The sequence below is a fragment of the Lepisma saccharinum genome, chromosome 30 (genome assembly GCF_977018435.1).
Source record: "Lepisma saccharinum chromosome 30, izLepSacc3.1, whole genome shotgun sequence".
NCBI classification, from domain to species: domain Eukaryota; kingdom Metazoa; phylum Arthropoda; class Insecta; order Zygentoma; family Lepismatidae; genus Lepisma; species Lepisma saccharinum.
In genome coordinates this window covers 31,258,171-31,277,100 of record NC_139258.1, presented here as the reverse complement: position 1 = coordinate 31,277,100, position 18,930 = coordinate 31,258,171, and the positions used below count along the sequence as shown (strand labels likewise).

At 36.8% G+C, this 18,930-nt stretch overlaps 1 protein-coding gene across 1 annotated transcript in view; it reads right to left on the bottom strand.

Moving 5' to 3' along the window:
- LOC145981823 (uncharacterized) overlaps nt 1–7,795 on the bottom strand; it is a 33,180-nt gene extending 25,385 nt beyond the window's left edge. Inside the window, exon 1 of the mRNA XM_083115261.1 lies at nt 7,380–7,795. Coding sequence (XP_082971387.1) covers nt 7,380–7,427 — 48 coding nt within the window. The 5' untranslated portion in view covers nt 7,428–7,795. The remainder of the gene's footprint in view (nt 1–7,379) is intronic.
- Between the last annotated feature and the right edge of the window lie 11,135 nt (nt 7,796–18,930).

Sequence of the window (18,930 nt, the reverse complement as noted above, 5' to 3'; positions counted from 1 at the left end):
GCTGAGTATTATTAAGTTAATATTAATAGTATAATAATACGACACATCTAATTACAAGAACGTATCAAAGACATGAACAGAAATCAAACAATATTAAAATTCATGGGTACAAACAATCCAAACTTAGACTGAATTATTATACTTGAACAGTGAATTCAAGATTACAGATTGGGCCAAAAATACAGGGTGGCACGGAGCCGATTGACACATTTGAAAGTTGAATATATTACGCATGCGCGATAGTTTGAAATGGATTGCGGGGGAAATGAGAAGAGGATATGATGCCATTTCATATGAAGACAGCAACAGTCATAATGGACCGTTGAACATCGCGTTTTCTGTGTTCGTAGTTATTACGAAACGAAGTCAGTGGTTAAAGTGCAGCGATTGTTCAGAAAACAATTCATTGTTAGCCGACATGGTAACGCACAGTCTCGGAATATCATATTGGCTTGGTGAAGAAATTTGAAGAAACTGTCAGTGTATTGGATGTGACACATGGAGCTCCAACAACAGTGCGTACGTCCGAGAACGTGCTGAGAGTGAACGTAGTCCACAATGCTCGGCACGCCATATGGCCCGTAGTGCGCGCGGAGCCGTCATTTTGTTTATTTGTGTGCCAGATGGATGGAATCTTCTTAATTTTGCCACCAGAGGGCAATAGCATCGGTTATGCAATGACGTAACAAGGAAACCTTGGTGCGAAGTCGCAGCCCTTCAGGCAGCGCATTTTTGGATTCTGGCCCAGGGAGAGGAAGTAGTTTTTCCTCTAGACAGACACCTTAAGAAGGGGTCCGAGAAACCACGACATGGGAGGAGAAGGATAAGTACTTTTAAGTTTCGAATTGGCACTCACACACCCAAATTATATTTTGTTCATCTTTCTCGTCCGTTAAACTACGTGGAGAATTGATTTGACTGTAAAGGAATAGATTTAGTTCATCATTATTAATTATTTAGTTCAATTAATATCCATCCAACTGGCACAAGTGGTACGACACGAAAATGTTTATTTCAGCGAGTTTAACATCCAAAAATCTTTCTTTATGTAGACTAATGGTGCTTGCACATTATGTGAAAATGAATAAACTCGCATATTTTGGAAAAGGTGTTGTATCTGTACTTTCTATTAACATAGCTGCCCCATAGCAAATAAGTAGACCTATAAGGCGGAAATTTCCACTGCACGCTTTTTAAAGATTTGTATGCATTAAACAAGCCAGTTTAACGTGCATACAGATGCAGAGCATGGTTCTCTGTCGAATTGTATGGGGCAGTTAAAACTTCTGTAAAATGGCGCACTACCAGGGGGTACTAGATACTCCACAAGGAATTCATTTCGCCGGAATGTCTTCAACTAGAAGATCTGCGTTACATAATGAACTAACTCCTTTATCTGCAATGGAGTTCACGTGTGTAAACCGTGGTAACTCGAGTGTGGGAGATTTGATTAACTTTCAACCCATTTCTCCTGTGCGTAAACCTCCTTATTATGCACCGAAGGAGAAACAAAAAGAAATAGACGATGCCGTTCAAGAATTATTAGACGCAAAGCTCGTTGAACCGTGTAATTCTCCTTATGCGAGCCCTGCATTTATAGTTAAGGGGAAAGGTTCCAGTAAACGATTAGTAGTAGATTATTCTGAACTGAATAAAAAGATCGTGTATGATTCGTACCCAACACAACCTATGCAAGAATCTCTTTCGTATCTCTCTCGGGGAAACGTCTATTCGGTTCTCGACGTCAGAAAGGCTTTTCACCAGGTCTTATTAGACGAAAAAAGTAGAGATCTTACTGCTTTCCTTACGCCAACGCAACAATTAAGATATTGTCGGGTTCCATTTGGTATGACCATTGGTACAGCTTGTCTCGCAAGAATGATGGAATGTATATTAGGAGATTTGCGAGGCAAGTGCCTAGAATATTATGCTGACGATATTATTGTCATAAGTAAGGATTTTGACACACATTTACGTGACCTACGTACTGTGTTTGAACGTTTGAAAAAATTCGGGGTGACAGTTTCAAAGAAGAAAAGTACCTTTATGACTAAAGAAATTAAATTTATTGGTTTTTTAATTAAAGATCACAAAATAGAAATAGATCCTGAAAGGATAGAAATAATTAAGAATTTACCACGTCCCAAAAATTTACGTGCATTGCGACGATGTCTGGGATTTTTTAATTTTTTTCATACATGGCTCCCAGGGTTCGCTGAAATAGCAACACCACTGTACGAGCTTAGTTCGCCAAAAACACCGTTCCAATGGGAAACGATTCACGAAGATAGTTTCAACCAAATTAAAAGGTTATTTATGGAAAACGCCATTTTGTCCCTTCCAGATTTTGAAAGAATGTTTGTATCAGATACTGATGCGTCTCTTAAGAGTTATGGGGGATGTTTGATGCAACCAGATGATGATGGGATACTCCAACCAGTTGCATTTTTCTCTAAAAAGATACCAGAAAGTTCCAAAAACAGAACAATTTATGAGCATGAATTAAAATATCTTGTACTTTGCTTAGAGAAATTTTCATATTATCTAAAACACAAAAAATTTGTACTAAGGGTAGATAATATGGCATTATTTCATGTGTTAAGAAAAGCCCAAATATTCTCCAAATTTGCCAGGTGGGCAGAATTTATATCTGAATTTAAATTTGACTTGATCCATATATCTTCTAGTCGCAATTTAGTTGGTGACTTTTTAAGTCGTCTATATGATCAACGTGACTTTGAGAGTGATGAATTATATGAAAAAGAAATTCCTGCAACATATTTGTCACTTTGGAATAATAGTACACTAATTGACAATATTCGTCAAGAACAAAAGGGAGACCCTGAAATAGCCGAGATATTGCACAAGATACAGGTTCAAAAATTACAAGTTCCAAATTGTATTGTGAAAGATGGTATAGTCTTTAAGAAAACAAAAAACAAAAATATGCCATTTAAAGTTCTTGTTCCAAAACTAATGATTAAAGCATTGGTTGATTTCTATCATACAAATGCATTAGGCAGAATACATAGTAATTGGTCCCGAACACTGAAGAAACTGCATAGATTTTATACCTGGGACAACATGTTAAATTATGTTAAACAAAAGGTAATGTCATGTCAAATTTGTCAGAAGGCAAAATACACTAACATATCTCCTGTAAATATATTAACTTCGGAAGTTATTAAGAAGCCTTTACAGCGTATTTGCTGTGATATTGTGGGAGTTTTGCCTCAGTCCCATGGGTATAAATACATTCTAGTAGTTGTAGATTGCGCAACTCGTTTCGTTTGGTTTCAACCCATACGAAACCTTACCTCAAGAATCATAGCTGATTATCTGTTAAGATATTTTCTGCAATTTGGATGGTGTGCGGAAATAACCACCGATAATGCAAGTTACTTTACATCAGAATATTTCGCAGGATTCTTATATGGCAATGGTATAAGACATATCACTATCAGTGCTTATAATCCTCGTGCAAATTTAGCTGAAAGAATTATCAAGAATCTGAAAACTTCTTTGAGATGTTTTTGCTATGATGATCACAATTCATGGTTCAAATATTTATATTATATTCAACTTGGACTTAATACTATTTGGCATCAAGCCCTTAATCTTACTCCATTTGAATTATTCCTGGGTAGAGCTCCCTTAGATCCTCTCATAAATAATTGGAGTTTAACTGAACAGGAACTCTTGCAGGATAAGGTTAATCTGAGTGAAAAATGGAATAAGGCAATTCACAAGATGAAATTAGAATGGAACAAGAGAAACAGGCTATATCAAAGAAAGTTTCAAATACCGAAGTATAAAATACATGATTTCGTTCTGGTAAAAACTCATCCAAGGTCTTCATTGCTAGAAAATAAGACAAAGTCATTGTCATTAGTTTACGAAGGCCCATACAAAATTGTTAAAATGCTAACTGAAAATAGTGTTCTTCTGGAAGATCCTAAAAATAATACTAATATAAGACGTTGTCATGTAGATCAATTGAAACCATATATTGAACGTAATTAGTTGGAATCCAAAATGCCATTTGTCATTTCTTCTTCTTAGGGAATAAAAGGGAATAAATAAAGAAAAGAAACAAATTGAAGTTTTTGTGTGAAATTAAAGGAAGAGGAAATTAAAAATTAAATGGGTATTATAATTTTGTAATGTCAAATGATGCTGGTAATTTATTTTGTTTCCTTCAGGAATATATCCTGGAGATTCCAATTGTGAAATGGGAGAAGGAAGACCGTAGCCATAAAACCTTACTCCAAAATCGACAGACATGGAAAAGTCGACACCTACCATCTATTATACCATCTGTCTGCGATCAACAATAAGGGCTGGCAAGAAACGATTTACACTTCCAATGTTATCCATCCATTATTAAGTTTTCATTAGTGTTTGTATATTTTTTTGTTTGAGGGTCTCGCCCGCACTGAGTCCATGTTTTTCTGATTTCACATGGGGGGAGGGGGAAGTTTATGGCCCGTAGTGCGCGTGGAGCCGTCATTTTGTTTATTTGTGTGCCAGATGGATGGAATCTTCTTAATTTTGCCACCAGAGGGCAATAGCATCGGTTACGCAATGACGTAACAAGGAAACCTTGGTGCGAAGTCTCAACCCTTCAGGCAGCGCATTTTTGGATTCTGGCCCAGGGAGAGGAAGTAGTTTTTCCTCTAGACAGACACCTTAAGAAGGGGTCCGAGAAACCACGACATGGGAGGAGAAGGATAAGTACTTTTAAGTTTCGAATTGGCACTCACACACCCAAATTATATTTTGTTCATCTTTCTCGTCCGTTAAACTACGTGGAGAATTGATTTGACTGTAAAGGAATAGATTTAGTTCATCATTATTAATTATTTAATTCAATTAATATCCATCCAACTGGCACAAGTGGTACGACACGAAAATGTTTATTTCGGCAAGTTTAACATCCAAAAATCTTTCTTTATGTAGACTAATGGTGCTTGCACATTATGTGAAAATGAATAAACTCGCATATTTTGGAAAAGGTGTTGTATCTGTACTTTCTATTAACATAGCTGCCCCATAGCAAATAAGTAGACCTATAAGGCGGAAATTTCCACTGCGCGCTTTTTAAAGGTTTGTATGCATTAAACAAGCCAGTTTAACGTGCATAGCCAGCAGTCTCTGGGGATTCTTGAAAGACTGTGTGTGCAGGAAGCATATCACGACTCTTCAACAATTGAAAGAAGCCATTGTTGAGGAAGTAACGGCTATTGATGAGGAACTACAGAGATAACTTCCAGAGACATCTGCAACAATGCATTGAAGCCAAAGGAGGCCACCTGTCTGATGTAATTTTCAAAAAATGAACTTGTAAGTTCTTAGTAATAAAATTACATACTTCAATGTACCATTACATACGGGTTTCCTTATTCTCCTTCCTTTCTTTCATCATCTATGAGCATATCAAATGTGTCAGTTGGCTCCACGCCACCCTGTATATTCGGTATGATTCTCTTGCAGTAAACAACAGAGCACAGAACAGAAATGCAACAGTATCATCTGAGGGAGAAACAATACTTAACAGAACAAGCAAGGACTAATACGGTACCCTTAACCCTCTGTACTCCCTGGAGAAAGTGAAATATTTTACGGAGCGAATTTACAATACCGGAAGTATCTCCAATTTGTTTGAAATTCGGCATACCCACTAATTTTGGCCTCCTAATCACGAATTTGCAGATGAAATTTCACGGTTACGTCTAGAAATTGCAAAATAAGACGAAATAAGTGGATCCGTCAATGGAGTAAACACCCCTGATTTATGACAAAAACAACTATTTTTTGCAATGATTAGCGTTTCAAAACTATGGTTATGATGACCCTTAATTTTTACTATGCTTGCCTAACCTAACCTTAACGTGAATGGGTTGTGGGGCAAACATTTTTTCCACCTTATACAAGATGCCATTTTCTCAAATGCAAATCAACGCTCCATGCAACGGGTAGCAAATTTAACTTGTTTACATCATCAAACATGGCTACCATAACAGTGTATCAACAATCATAGCGTTAATATGTTCACGTAATTTCACAATTTCTGGAAGTGACCGCCAATTTTTAACTGCAGATTCTTGATTATGAGACCAAAATTAGTGACTATGCGTAATTTCAAAGCAACGGAGATACTTTCGGTATTGTAAATCTATACCTATTTGCCTATTTTACTTGGTTCGTGAAGATTACATTGTTCATAAACAATTTCAGTTCTATTTAGCTCTCGGAAATGTTATTGTGAAGTACGTCTGTTACCGTACCGTGAAACAGAAATTTCTGCGCAAGTGAATGTAGCACCCAACATGACATTCCACAACAGCAGCAATATGTTCTTAGGTTAGGAACCGATAGCAATCTCCGACGTGTTCTTTTTATTATTATAGCGTGCATACAACCGGTTTCTACTACTAAAATGTGGCGAAAGTACTCCGAAGAATATAGAGAATGTCTCTAATTACGTTAATATTTGGTATACTAACTAAATTTGGCCTTCTAATCACAAATCTGATGTTAAAATGCCACGGATGCATGTAAAAATTCACGGGTAGCCCCACAAACCATTGACGGATAGTCCCACAAACCATTTCCGGCAAGGTTAGGATAGGTTCAGTTAGGTTAGGCAAGCATAGTTAAAATTTTGTTTGTAAAACAACGTGAAAAAGCTTTTTTTTAAAAAATCAACTTACATCAGCTTTCTTCACGATTTCCAGATGTGTCCGTGGCATTTTAACAAGAGATTCGTGATTAGAAGGCCAAATTTAGTTAGTATACCAAATATTAACGAAATTAGAGACCTTCTCGGTAAATTTCTCGTATCAGACATACGGCTGAAATTTGCTAGTTCATTTAATTTGAATATTCGTACTTACGTATTCTGCATTGAGAAACATTGCTGAAGGTGGCATATCGCTTTTCTCACGGAAATAAGCTAAATTGATGCAAGAGCTTTTGTGCATCGGTCACAAAGTTATATCGAAAAATAGATGATTTACCGGCAAAATTCAATGAACGATGCGAGAAAACACTTTGCCGAACTTCCACAAGTCTAAAGAAACTGCATACGGTAAGTAATTTCTCCTGTAAATTTGAATAAATCCGCTTGTCCGATACGAGAAATTTACCGAAACTGCATTCGGTAAGTAATTTCCCCTGTAAATTTGAAGAAATCCGTTTGTCCGATACGAGAAATTTACCTAATTTTATATCCTATGTAAAACAACGAAATCTGTCGATAATAATAATAAAAAAAATCAACATATTTCTCGAGGAGTACATTGGGTAAACGGGTCCTCCTCCACAAATGTATAAGTATCTATCCTAAAGGCTATGTAATAATATACATGTATAAGTACCACAGATGCTGGTCTGGAAGCCTTCACATTTGTCATTTCCTCATTCATTTCTCTTTTCTCTTCCTACTCCTTAAAACAACCCTATATTAGTCGTTTATATCGCTCACAGTAAATTTGGTCAAGGTCTTAGCAGATAAAAGGTATTTGCAGCGCACTCTTTCAACGCACATACCAAGGTCACTTCGTTGTGGACAAACATTTTATTTGTTTATTCATGGCATGGAAATGCGCTTATTTTCCTTGTCATGTGTTTTATCTTGTTCCACTTATACGTTCACGTCAAGCCAACGGCAGATAGGCAAAGGCAAACACCACCGCGTTCATTCGCTCTGCTTTCCGGTATGTAAATAAATTGTAAAAAAAAACATGGAAATAATAAGCAGCTGCTACGGCAAAAACAAAGTGTTATTGTAGTATGTCTATGGATATTCCTAAAAAGAACACAGGATGTCAAAGAAAATTCAACATAAATAGGAATGGACAATTTGCGTATACTAATAACAGCTGATGTGCAGTCTACGAATTCGTAATTTATACAGCGTTAAATTCACTTATTAATTTTTAAGTTCCTTATGCTTTCACATTTTCACAAAAGCAGTGAGAATAGAATTAGAATAGAGATCAATGTACGAAATATAAAATAAAGGCAGAGTCTGCTGCCACGCACGTGTCAGCAGTAAGAATAAGCATCAAATTTGCTGCTGCCACGTAATTCGTCTGCTAAGAGTATGTTACAAATCTTAAGAACGAGAGAAATGCAAGTTCATGGTTAGTGGGAATGAATGTACAGGTAATTTTTCTTTAGAAAGCATTTAACGGTATTATTTTAATGCTCATAGAACTTAACCTAACTAGGAGAGCATTTAGGTTTATTATTAGAAGAATGCTGAGGGACCTAATCTTAAAACATTTTTGTGAAAGTAATCGCTACAACTTCACAGTATGTGTTACAGACGTAATTGCATACATAGCATGATGAAATCACGATAAAACAAAGACCGAGTCTACTGCCACGCGCATCTTTTTTGAGGTTCCAGCAGAAAAAGGACGTGGCAGCAGACACTGCCTAAAATAAAATTCCGAATGCATAATCATGCGTGTCCGACTTGCAAACTACTTGACTAGCACTCCGTACTTTCTGCGGTGCTTTGCTAGGCTGCCGTGATCACAATTTAACATTATATAAGAAAAAAAGGTAAAGTGCTCCCCTGTGCTTAGCACCACGCCATGAAGGCGTATAGGGGGTGTGGGGGTAACGCCCCACACTTTCTTGATCCGGTCGTGAGTGAAAGTGATGTGAACAGCATCACGCCCCTGACCGCCTTTACCAACCCCAGGGTTTCCCCCAGGTACCCATGTTATTCGACGCTGGGTGGGCGCCGGGGCCGCTTACAACGTTAGAAAAGTTCCCGGATTTGAACCGGCCGGGGATCGAACCCGGGATCTTGACCATGGTAGTCAGACGCGTTATCGACTGAGCCACCGCGGCCACAATTTAAGATTATATAAATTATTATAATATACATATGTTGCGCCAAAGGTTATGACTAAGTACCATAAAAAGGGATTACATCAGTAATTAAAAACAATTTTCATTTATCAACAAGTAGATGCAAAGAAAATAAAGAATCTGATATTTTTTAACGAAATCACTATATAGGCACATGGACGTCCGCAGGATTTTTTCCAGGGAGGGGCAAGCAAGGTAATTTTTTTTCCAGGGGGGGCAAAGGACACATATTTTCCTACAAAATAGTGATGCCCTCTCAAAAAACACTGTTTCAGTCTGAAATTATCATGTTTCTTCAACGAATTTATAATAATTAACATAAATTACTGTGATTGAAATGAAAGTATGTGTGAATTATATAATTTTTAAATACACATTCATTTTCCAGGGGAGGACCGTGGCCCCCCTTTCCGGACGCCCATGTATAGGCAACGCCGTGACGTGGCTGTTCAAAATGGTACTTGCACATTGCCTGATATGTTCTATTCTTGTGGCAAAAATTAAACTCTATTAATTGCTAATGACTAGAGACTGGATTCTAAAGGGGAAAATTTTACTTTAAAAAGGACAAAAAAAAAAGGGGGAAATCATTGCCAATAAAAGGAAATGAAAAATGACTACAGTTTACTTTCAGTCCACTAAAAATATTATTTGAAATGAAAGCACAATATAAATGTATGAAATAAAGTAAAAAAAACAAGAAATCTAATGTATACATTTTTATATACGAATGATATATATTGTTTTAATTGAAAATAATCTTTTCAGTTCCAGCTGGAAATTTTTCCAATTGTTTCCGATAGCCAATATGGGTTTTTAGACACTATATCGGAACCGTTTGTTCGATCGTCGTTTTCAATATATTGCTTATGAAAAATACATGCATATGTAAATGGAATGGAGAAATCATATAAAACAACTAAAGTAAATCTGTGGTAAAGCATGTGGAATTTGTAACTTAGAAAAACTTTCATATACAAAAATTTTCAAATATATGAACACATTTATAAGTTTGTAGCTTAATTGTGTTTCACACACTTCTAAAAAATTAAAAAAAACATGCTGCTTCAGTCATAAATTGACATGTTGATCTTCTTTTATACTTGCAAAAATAGCAAAAAATTAGGTTAAACAATAAATCTGACAAACACCACTTGAAGTGATAAACAAACAAAAAACTGTGGAGATCGACTTAGCTGATCAAAAGATTGCTCATTTTTCCAATTGCATTACATAGTACATACAACAATAAACATGGAAATTTCATATTGCAAAAAATAGGAACTACTATGAACATTTATATTCCAACTACTAGCTGCTTTAAGGTTGAGTTGGTTCTTCTTGGGTATTTATTAAGACAAATTTGACTTCAGTAGTATGCATTAGAATTCAGAAGAAATTCAGTTCAAATGTGCTGTTTCTCCAATGCACTTCTAAATCACAGGAAATGTGGTGTCAAGAATTAAACTACCTATGCTTCGAGTCAATAATTTAATTTAGAACAAATTTATTCTACAATATATACAAACTTACAATTGGATATAATTCACCTATTGAGATTTCGATTGAAACCAATATGCATCCGATTCATTTAAATTGAAACCAATTCAATCCAATTGGAACCAATAGAAAATTCCAGCTGGGGTGGAGTGCAAAATAAACTATAGTGTTTTTTTTTTTTTTTTTTTTTTTTTAATAATAATATAGGTAAAGTACAGCATATAATCTTACCATCCATTTCGATTAAATCTTCCCTGAAACAGCTTACCCCATTCCATAGCTTGCTGCCAATTGTACCTAGCTTCGCCATTTCACTGACACTGAATACTGTCATCATTGTCACACAGTAAAGTTAAAACTATTCTAAAAAGAACTTCACAATAAGAGTCTAAACTCAACAGGCGTGCCGCTTACAATGTGTTTGTTACTGATTAAGCCAAGATGCCATTGTTGCAGCAATCACTGCAAGGTCCTCCCAATGCTCATGGAGGGAAGGCAAAGTAGAAGGCACTTGTTCTTTCCTTTCTCTAAGCTGCACCAAGTAGACAATTGTTGAATGTCAATTAAGGGACCAAGGAAGATGTTTCTTAAAAAGAGGGGGGGGGGAATGTAGGCTGAAAAACTATTCAATAAAGCTACCAGAAAGGAGAATGTTATTAAAAAAGGGCAAAAAGGGGAATGTGGGCTAAAAAAGGGAAGTAAAAACCATGTATTGCTGGTGGAAGATAATTATCAACACTGTTATTTATTACATGATTTCCTTTGAAATCCGGTCTCTGCTAATGACATATGACCAGCGATATGCGGTGACCTGGGCACTAAGGTTAGTAACTGATTATGGGTAATTTTTAAGCAGCCAGCAAACCCCCCCTCCCCCTCTCACACATGTGCATGCACACAAATGCATAGATTGCAATGTTGAAAGAATTTAGCTGTTTCATGGAAGTGATGATTTAGCACCAAACCTGAATTTCATTTATCTGTATCCGCATCAGCAAATACCTGCATCCTCCGCTCTATGAAGTTTAACTTAAAAAAATAAACACAATTTGCATCTAATGTTATAGCAGATCACACACAACACTCCTTGTGCAATGGGTATCACAGCCAGCATTAGCAACAATATTTGGATGTGGCACGGGTGACTGAGCATTTAAGCATTAACAGCCGACCTGAAACCACATATTCCCAGCACCCACTTCCTTTTCAACAACCTTGTACTAACCTGTAACTTCCAACCAGCACTTCCTACCAATACGCAGATCAGCCATGGACACCAAAATGGCCCCCTCCTATGCCAACCTATTCATGTGCAGGCTGAAACAAGAGTTCCTAGACTCCCAATCACAGAAACAACTCCTCTGGCTAAGATTCATTGATGAGATTTTCCTCCTTTGGACACATGGTAAACCCTTAGTAGTTGTATTTATGATAGGATAAGGACGAGAAAGTATGAGCCCCCCTCCAGCAGATTTGCTTACACTTAAAACTAGCTCAACATGAGCATATGAGCTTTTTGCTCAAGTGTGGAACCCTGCCTAATCCAAGATTTTTGTAAAAATGCCCTCATGGATTCCATGAGAAAGTATGACCCCCCTCAGATTGATGTGCCTATACTTACAAAAGGCACTTCTGTGAGATTGTTGTCCATAATCCTGTCAAAAATATGCCCCTCTTGATATTTTTTTTGGCCACACTTAAAACTAGGCCAAGACACACACACATACACACCTACACCCACCCACATACACACATATTTACTTCTGGTTTAAGTTTAATTGGACCCCAGCCTCAACTTGCATATCCAATATTAAAACAATGCAATATGCAGAGACCCTCTAGAATTGCTCCGTGACTCTCTCATTTCTTACATCATAAACATATGATTTTTCCCCTATGAGAATAACACTACATATGGTGTCATCAGGTAATGCCTGATGGAATTCACAGATAATTTTAATGTTTGTTCTGTCATTCACCACAACTTGTTTTCTTTTTGAAGTGTTGATGACAAACATGGGTCTCTGTGTTTTGAATTCATCTGGTGTGTAATACATTTCAATATTGCCTGTAGTGACCCTCTTGAAAGCCGTAAAAGCTTCATATAATTTGAGGAAATCATCCTTGGACATGTCTAAATTGTAATTTTCTCTAGGAAATACCTCATTTCTGCCATTTTTAAGATATATGTTCTTGATGTTGCGGTTATCAAATTTGCTTGAATTTTTTTCCTGATTATTGTGTCTTCCAGTCTGAAACAATACTACTACAAAATCAGGCATGTCATATTGAATGCTGGAGAATGAATTTGTGGCATCAAATTCATAATAAGAACCAGTTGCGGGCTTCTGTACACATTGATATGTATAAAATTGCAGAGGAATCTGTGGATTTTTTATTATATCTGCTTTGTATTTAAGAGCGTAACTGGCTTCATACTCAACAACAGGGATTCTTAACTCCATAGTCTGAATAATGCATTTGCCTGCATCTGGTAGGGTATTAGGCAGAGCTTCTCCTGTGGGGTTTATTGCACTGTACCTCATCAAAGCATTGTTATCATTTGCAGCTCTTCTAAATGTAATTCTTAACCCACCCTTCCACATAATTTCTTTGTAATCTGAGAAGAATCCAGGCAACAGGCGCATCGGGAACAGCACTGTGTGGTTCTTAGATAATATCTTATCACCAGCCTCAAATCCACCGATTTTGTAGTAAGAAGCCTCGGTTTTGGATAATTTCAATGTGGCCAAAGCGGTGGAGGTAATGCCGGGATAATCTATTCTGTTTATAACAACGCCATGTTTTCTGATCTCAATTTCAGAGAATAGATGTGGCACAAAATTGTCTACAAGTCTTATATTTGAATTTGCCGGATAATCTGTACCATCGAGCTTTACAACATCAAATTTGATGTATAGATCTGCTCTGTGAGGGTGTATAAATCCATCCCCTACATCAAGATCAACCTCAATCTCTGTGTTGGGTTGATTTAAATTTGCAAATGTCCTCCTGTTTGGAGGGAATGATTGTAGCTCATAACTCTCAATATTTTCCATTGTATGTATTTTTATTTAAATGTTAATCTCTATGATTGCAGTTGTTGTGGCTCCAGCAAAATCAACTAATTCTTCTTTTTCATTAGTGACCATCAATTCAATATAATCTATTCTATTATGACACACAGGAAAATATAATGTTGGGGATGGATTGTAGATGATGGGCTCCATAAATTCAGAATTAGGTTTGAATGTTGCAATGATGCCAGTTTGTTTGTGAGTGCCTATGCTATTTGATTTGGTGATCATACCCTCAGCCACATTGCAGTGAATATTCAGAGTCTCTATGGCTAAGAATTTGGGTATATTCATAGCAGTGTGTTTAATAGCTGGTTCAAGTTTTGTGTTGTTCTCAAAGCCCAACAGCTCTCCTATAGTACCCAGATCCACTGTTTCTGTAGCAGATACAATTTCTACTCTGTGAGTGACAGAATTTTGACTTAACACTACACCTCTGGGTAATTGAGCATTTAGAGTAGATAGATTATATTGCCCTGGAGTGATGACAATTTTTTCATCCCCTACTGCAATTGTATTGTTGTGGTGTGTAATATTAGGGATTAAGTACATGCCATAAAATGCTCTGAGAGCTATTGTTTTGGGATACACTATGTCATCATGCAATTTAAGTTTCAATATTGAATTTTGGCTGGTGAGATGGAATACCCCCATGATGTTTCAGATACCACAAGGCTTTTTGAAAATCTTCAATTGATGGTTTATTTATTTGAGACATATATCTAAGAACAGATAAACACAAATGTCCGCAATTAACATCTTTGAAATTTTGAACACGGGCATTATTGTAATAAAGATTAGGTAATTTTAGATATTTTATTAAATTTTCAGGAGGAACACCTCCAAATGAATCAAACACAAATGCCTCATTGTTTAAATATTTAAGATAACAAATCCAGTGAGTGCCCTGATTTTTGTACTCATCCAAATTAACAATGCCACACTCTTTGTTGAGTGGTTGTTCTGGTAAAGAATCAGACATGTACACACCTCTAAAATGTTTGATGCCCAGTGGCTTGATTAAAGCTTCAATATCTTGGTTTGTAAGCGGCTCTTGTTTTTTTTAAACTTATTCATGGCTCTTTTAACACCTTTGCCCTGTTTCTCCATTGCCAGGTTATGGCGCTTCTGCTCATCTAATTCTGCTCTATTTTTCTTGGCATCTATTACTGTTTTTGCTATTGCAGCTGAACCCCCAGCCAAGCTCCCAACAGCCCCGAGAGCAGCTAAGATGGCAGGGATGGTAAATATAAATCCCCCCACATGTGATTTTTTTCTTGATTGCTGTAATTTTTTTAATTGGGGGGTACTAAGTAACAATTTCATACCATGCCCCTTTGCAATACAAGAATTTTTTTTCTTGCGCTGCTTTTTGGTTAAGAGACTGTCAATAGTTTTAAGCGATTTGAGACCTGCATAAGGTATTTGATACATAACACCCTTGGCCTTCATTGTAGGTTTATTATATACATATTCACAACCCCCACCCCAGTTTTTGTTTGGTGTTCATGGCTATGGTGGTTCCCAATGCTGCTATTTTTTCACTCAAAGAAGCATCTTTGCTTACAAATCTGCCAAATGCAGCCTCTTCTAATTTCTTGTCTGCAACATGTCTCTTGTCAAGATCAGAATGTGTGTTGTATGCAATATCATGGTCTCTACAAGCAGCATCTAGGGGATTTACACCAGGATCCCCTCTGTTTAATCTATGGTCCAATTTTGTGCCTGGACCACAATATTGATAGCCTGGAATGTGTAGTTCAAATGGCAGCTTGTTTATAATGTCATTAACAAGGCCCCGACCCTCAGAAATATTCCAAAATTTAGGTGGTAGAGTATTAATAATTTTTATGAGATATCCAATCCCCTTAGTGTCATTCACTATAAAATTAGACAATTTGGTGCTTATCATGTCCATAATTCCAACTTTTTCATTGTAAAAATTGTGGTTCCCAGCATTTTCCTCCCCAGCTATCACCAACAACCTATCTACAAGTTTCCTGACATCATCAACCCACACAAATTCTTTAGGCAGGGTGTTGTATTGTTTGATTCCACTGCCAGTCTTGATCTGTGACCATATGGGCTTGATTAAATTATTGTATTTTGCCCCACTGCTCGACTTAACCCTATTTTGTGTGGGATCATTGTTCTGGTATAGAGCATCTGATTTTATTAATATTTCTTTGTAATCCTCATAATCTTGATCTGTATAGCTGCCAGGCCTTTTCCTGGTCATCAATTCCCACAATCCAGGTGTTCCGGAGTACTTAACAAAAGCACCTTTTTCTCCGAGACGAGATTCTGAATATACAATTATATCATCTCCCATAAATGTTACTCTGAAATTGCCAATTCTATGTATGATGCTCCCATCAAGCTCTGTGTCAGCATATAAGCCAAAAACCTCATCTTTATTGTCTTTAGGTGTGGTTAAATATTTTTGAGCAAGAAGACCCAATTCAATAGGATCCTGACTAGCCTCAATTCTTCTAGGAGCAATAGGACTAGGTGTGTGAATACTGGAAAGTGGGGTGAATGGATAATCTAATATGTTCCTAGCAGCTACAGGTACAAGCTCTGTGAGCAAATTTTGATTTTGATCTGTAACAGTTTTGATATTCTTACCTAAATTATTAATAGCATCAATTACAGGCTGTTCTGTTTGTTTGTGTTTTTCATAAATTCCACGGTTCTCTGATTTCCATCCCTTAAATCTTTTTACAAGATAATCTCTTAACTTATGATCATCAATGATTGGCCTTTTCATGTTTATTTATATACGTCTCTACGTCTAGAAAATTGTTGATTTTATTTCTGTATTTGCCACTACTGGGTGTTCTTGTCATATCAATTGTGACAAACCCATAACTGTCCTGGTTCCAGCACTTGCTGCAAAACTTGGAAAAATCATTGTAGCTCAGGTCCCCACCTACATATTCATCATGTATGTGTTTGAGGTTGGTATGGTCTTGATGAAACACGCATATAAAGTTGCTATTGTCTCGGATCAGCTGCTTGGGTATTTTTGAAAAAGTCTGTGCCAGGTAGAAGCAATCAATGTTTTTGTGCCGGCCCTGTGTAAAAAAGTTTCTAACCTTGTTTTGATTATCCAGTATAACATCATCAAACACAACAACAGAATTATCGAGACATTCATGGAGTGGCTTAACATCTGGTTCAAAAGTGGCAATATCCAATCCATCATAAAGCTTCATCAGCTGCTGATATTTTAATTGTTCCAAGCTCTTAGAGAAGATATACATGTGCCTGTTTTTCCAGTCTAACCAGTTGGGTGCCAATAAAAAATTATCAACCATTAGTGTAGTTTTACCACAAGCAGATGGCCCAACAATAAGACACCTAATATTATCAGGCAGCAATTTGCCATTTCTCTTATTTTGTTGTTCAGGTTCTGGCAGCCTTTTTATAACATCCCAGGTGCTCATATTATTATTTTGTTTGCATCGATCCAGCTGTGTTCTGGAAGTCCTAGCCATTTGACGAGTAACTTGTTGCCTTTTCTGCGGATGATTTTTTCTATGAGATATGTGTCAGGCTGTTTAGTTTTGCTGAGCTCTTGTTCATAGAACCTGCCTTTGAGAATTTCTCCTCGGTGATCTTTTATTATATATGTGTTAAGGGTCCCGGGTTTAACCTGAACCACTGTAAATAATTCAGTGCTCCAGTTTCTTGTAAAGCCTCTCTTGAATAAGTGCTTATATTTGCTGATTCTTACTTGATCCCCCACCTTGTATTTGGCCTTTCTTGTTGTTGGCTGATATCTAGGATAATAAACAGTGCTGATTAATTTTTGCTCATCAGATGAAGTTACTTCAGAGGGTTTCATGTTGATTGTGGAATGGACCGAGTTGTTATATTTATGTAGAAGTTCTGGAAGAATATTAATCCATTTATAATTACCTTGCAGTGTAAATTGTTTATACATAAGATTTTTTAAGGTTCTGTTGAATCTCTCTACAATTGAGGCTTTGAGATCACTGTAACTCGAATAATGTTTTATTGCCTGGCTTTTAATAAATTGTTGAAACACTGAATTATAAAATTCTTTGCCATTATCTGTTTGCAAATAGCGCGGGGATCTTCCACTCTGATTGATGATTGTCCTGAGGGCTTCTGTAACACATTTTCCAGTCTTGGATTTGAGTGGCACAGCCCAGGCAAATTTTGAAAATGTGTCTATAACAGTGAGTAGATACTTGTGGCCCTTGTTGATTTTGTCTAAGTTTTTCAACTGTCCACTTGCCATTTCAATCAAGTCGCTTTGCCATAAATCATCTATGCCCTTTGTGACTACTGGGAGTCTCTTAAAATTATGTCGGGCCTGTCTGTGTAATTCATCAACAATAATTTGTCTAGACATAATATGTAAACAAGAATATTGCAACTATGGGGTGTTCAGCAGCTGATACTGCAGGATTTTCTAAATATAATTTGTCTCCAATTTGTATTTTAAATTCCAAAGTGCCATCATCTTCAGTATAGGCTGTTTCTAATGTATTGGGATCTGTAAAATCCTCCAATTCTACACTGGTGATTTTCACTTTGTTATCAGCATTTGTTATTGATAAGGTCGGGTAGTGGTGTGCCTGTGGCTGAAGCCAATATTTGATCTTGATTGGTCTCAATGTGCCCCCAACAAAAAACTGGTAATAAAATTGTGCAGGGGACAGCATATATATTTTGCCACCTGGTGTAAATGGAGAATCATATTCTTTGTTGGGGATGCTGTACAATTCAAGAATTACTGTATGTTTAGGATTTTCAATTATGCCTGTTATTTCCTTTTCTGCTGTGAGCAATCTGCTTGTTACAGATTCAAGGTGCTCATTGATGGTCCTAACAACATCATCATGGCCTGGCTTGATTTTTATGTCCACAACAAGTTTTTTGTATTGTTGCACAATTTCTTGTAGCTGGGTGGCAAAAACAGACAGAGCATTTGCTTGATTGGATTCCATGGTCCCTAGCTGTTGCTTGATATTAGCTACAATTTGTTGCAAATTTTCAACAACTGCCAATTTTGAATTTTGAGCTGTAAGATCATGGACCTGCCTTCTGATATCCTCAAATAGGGCATGCAATTCATTAATATGTTGATTTGTTGGTAGAGTGGCCACTGTCTGTGTGAGATGTTTGATCTCTGCCTGGATATTCTTGATATCTTCTGATTTCAATATCCTATTCACTGCCCTCTTAATATTTTTAAGTTCCTGTGATGTAGGCAAATTTGATACTGTATTTTGCAAAAATTCAAGTGCCAATTTCACAGTGTTTAATTCAGATGCATCAGCCACATTTTGCATAGCATTTTGGAGCAGGGCTATATCTGCCTGAGTGGGTGTGGATTGTTGTAAAATTTCAAGTTTTGTTTGGATATCATCTATCAAGTGATGAAAATGAGATAGTTCAGATTCAGTGTTGAGGTTTTCAAGCTTTGTGA